Source organism: Penaeus monodon, chromosome 21 (genome assembly GCF_015228065.2).
Source record: "Penaeus monodon isolate SGIC_2016 chromosome 21, NSTDA_Pmon_1, whole genome shotgun sequence".
Taxonomy (NCBI): Eukaryota; Metazoa; Arthropoda; class Malacostraca; order Decapoda; family Penaeidae; genus Penaeus; species Penaeus monodon.
The window spans coordinates 21385722-21386068 of record NC_051406.1 but is presented as its reverse complement, the minus strand read 5'-3'; the positions used below and the strand labels follow the sequence as shown (position 1 = coordinate 21386068).

The window sequence follows — 347 nt, the reverse complement described above, 5'->3', positions numbered from 1 at the left end:
AATCAGTACTCCATCTGTCACAGTGAATCTTATTCATCTACATGTTATGACAGAACATCCAGGCTTTGAGAGCACCACGAATTTAAGGACCAAAAACGGAAGTCAAGTCAAGTCAAATGAAGCTTACATATATCAGGAGTTTCAATTTCCTCTTCAATGTCTTGTAATTGGCCTTATAATCCTCTGGTCCATCTGTCTGCACTGGCATAATGAAACCTGTGAGGAAAGAGGGAACAAAGTCAGAAAATATACCAGGTGCTGATAAATGTGTACATTTGCAGTACAACTAAATATCAAAAATGTTGAAATTACTAATTATCATTACAATTGCTATAATTATTCTCCAA

General features: G+C 35.4%; 1 protein-coding gene across 2 annotated transcripts in view; it reads right to left on the bottom strand.

The window, feature by feature from the left end:
* Window positions 1-347, bottom strand: part of LOC119586338 (sericin-2-like) — a gene marked incomplete in the record, with an annotated part of 8722 nt that overhangs the window by 5282 nt on the left and 3093 nt on the right. For both annotated transcript variants that reach the window (XM_037935051.1, XM_037935052.1), the window contains 1 exon segment: window positions 128-216. In XM_037935051.1, coding sequence (XP_037790979.1) covers window positions 128-208 — 81 coding nt within the window.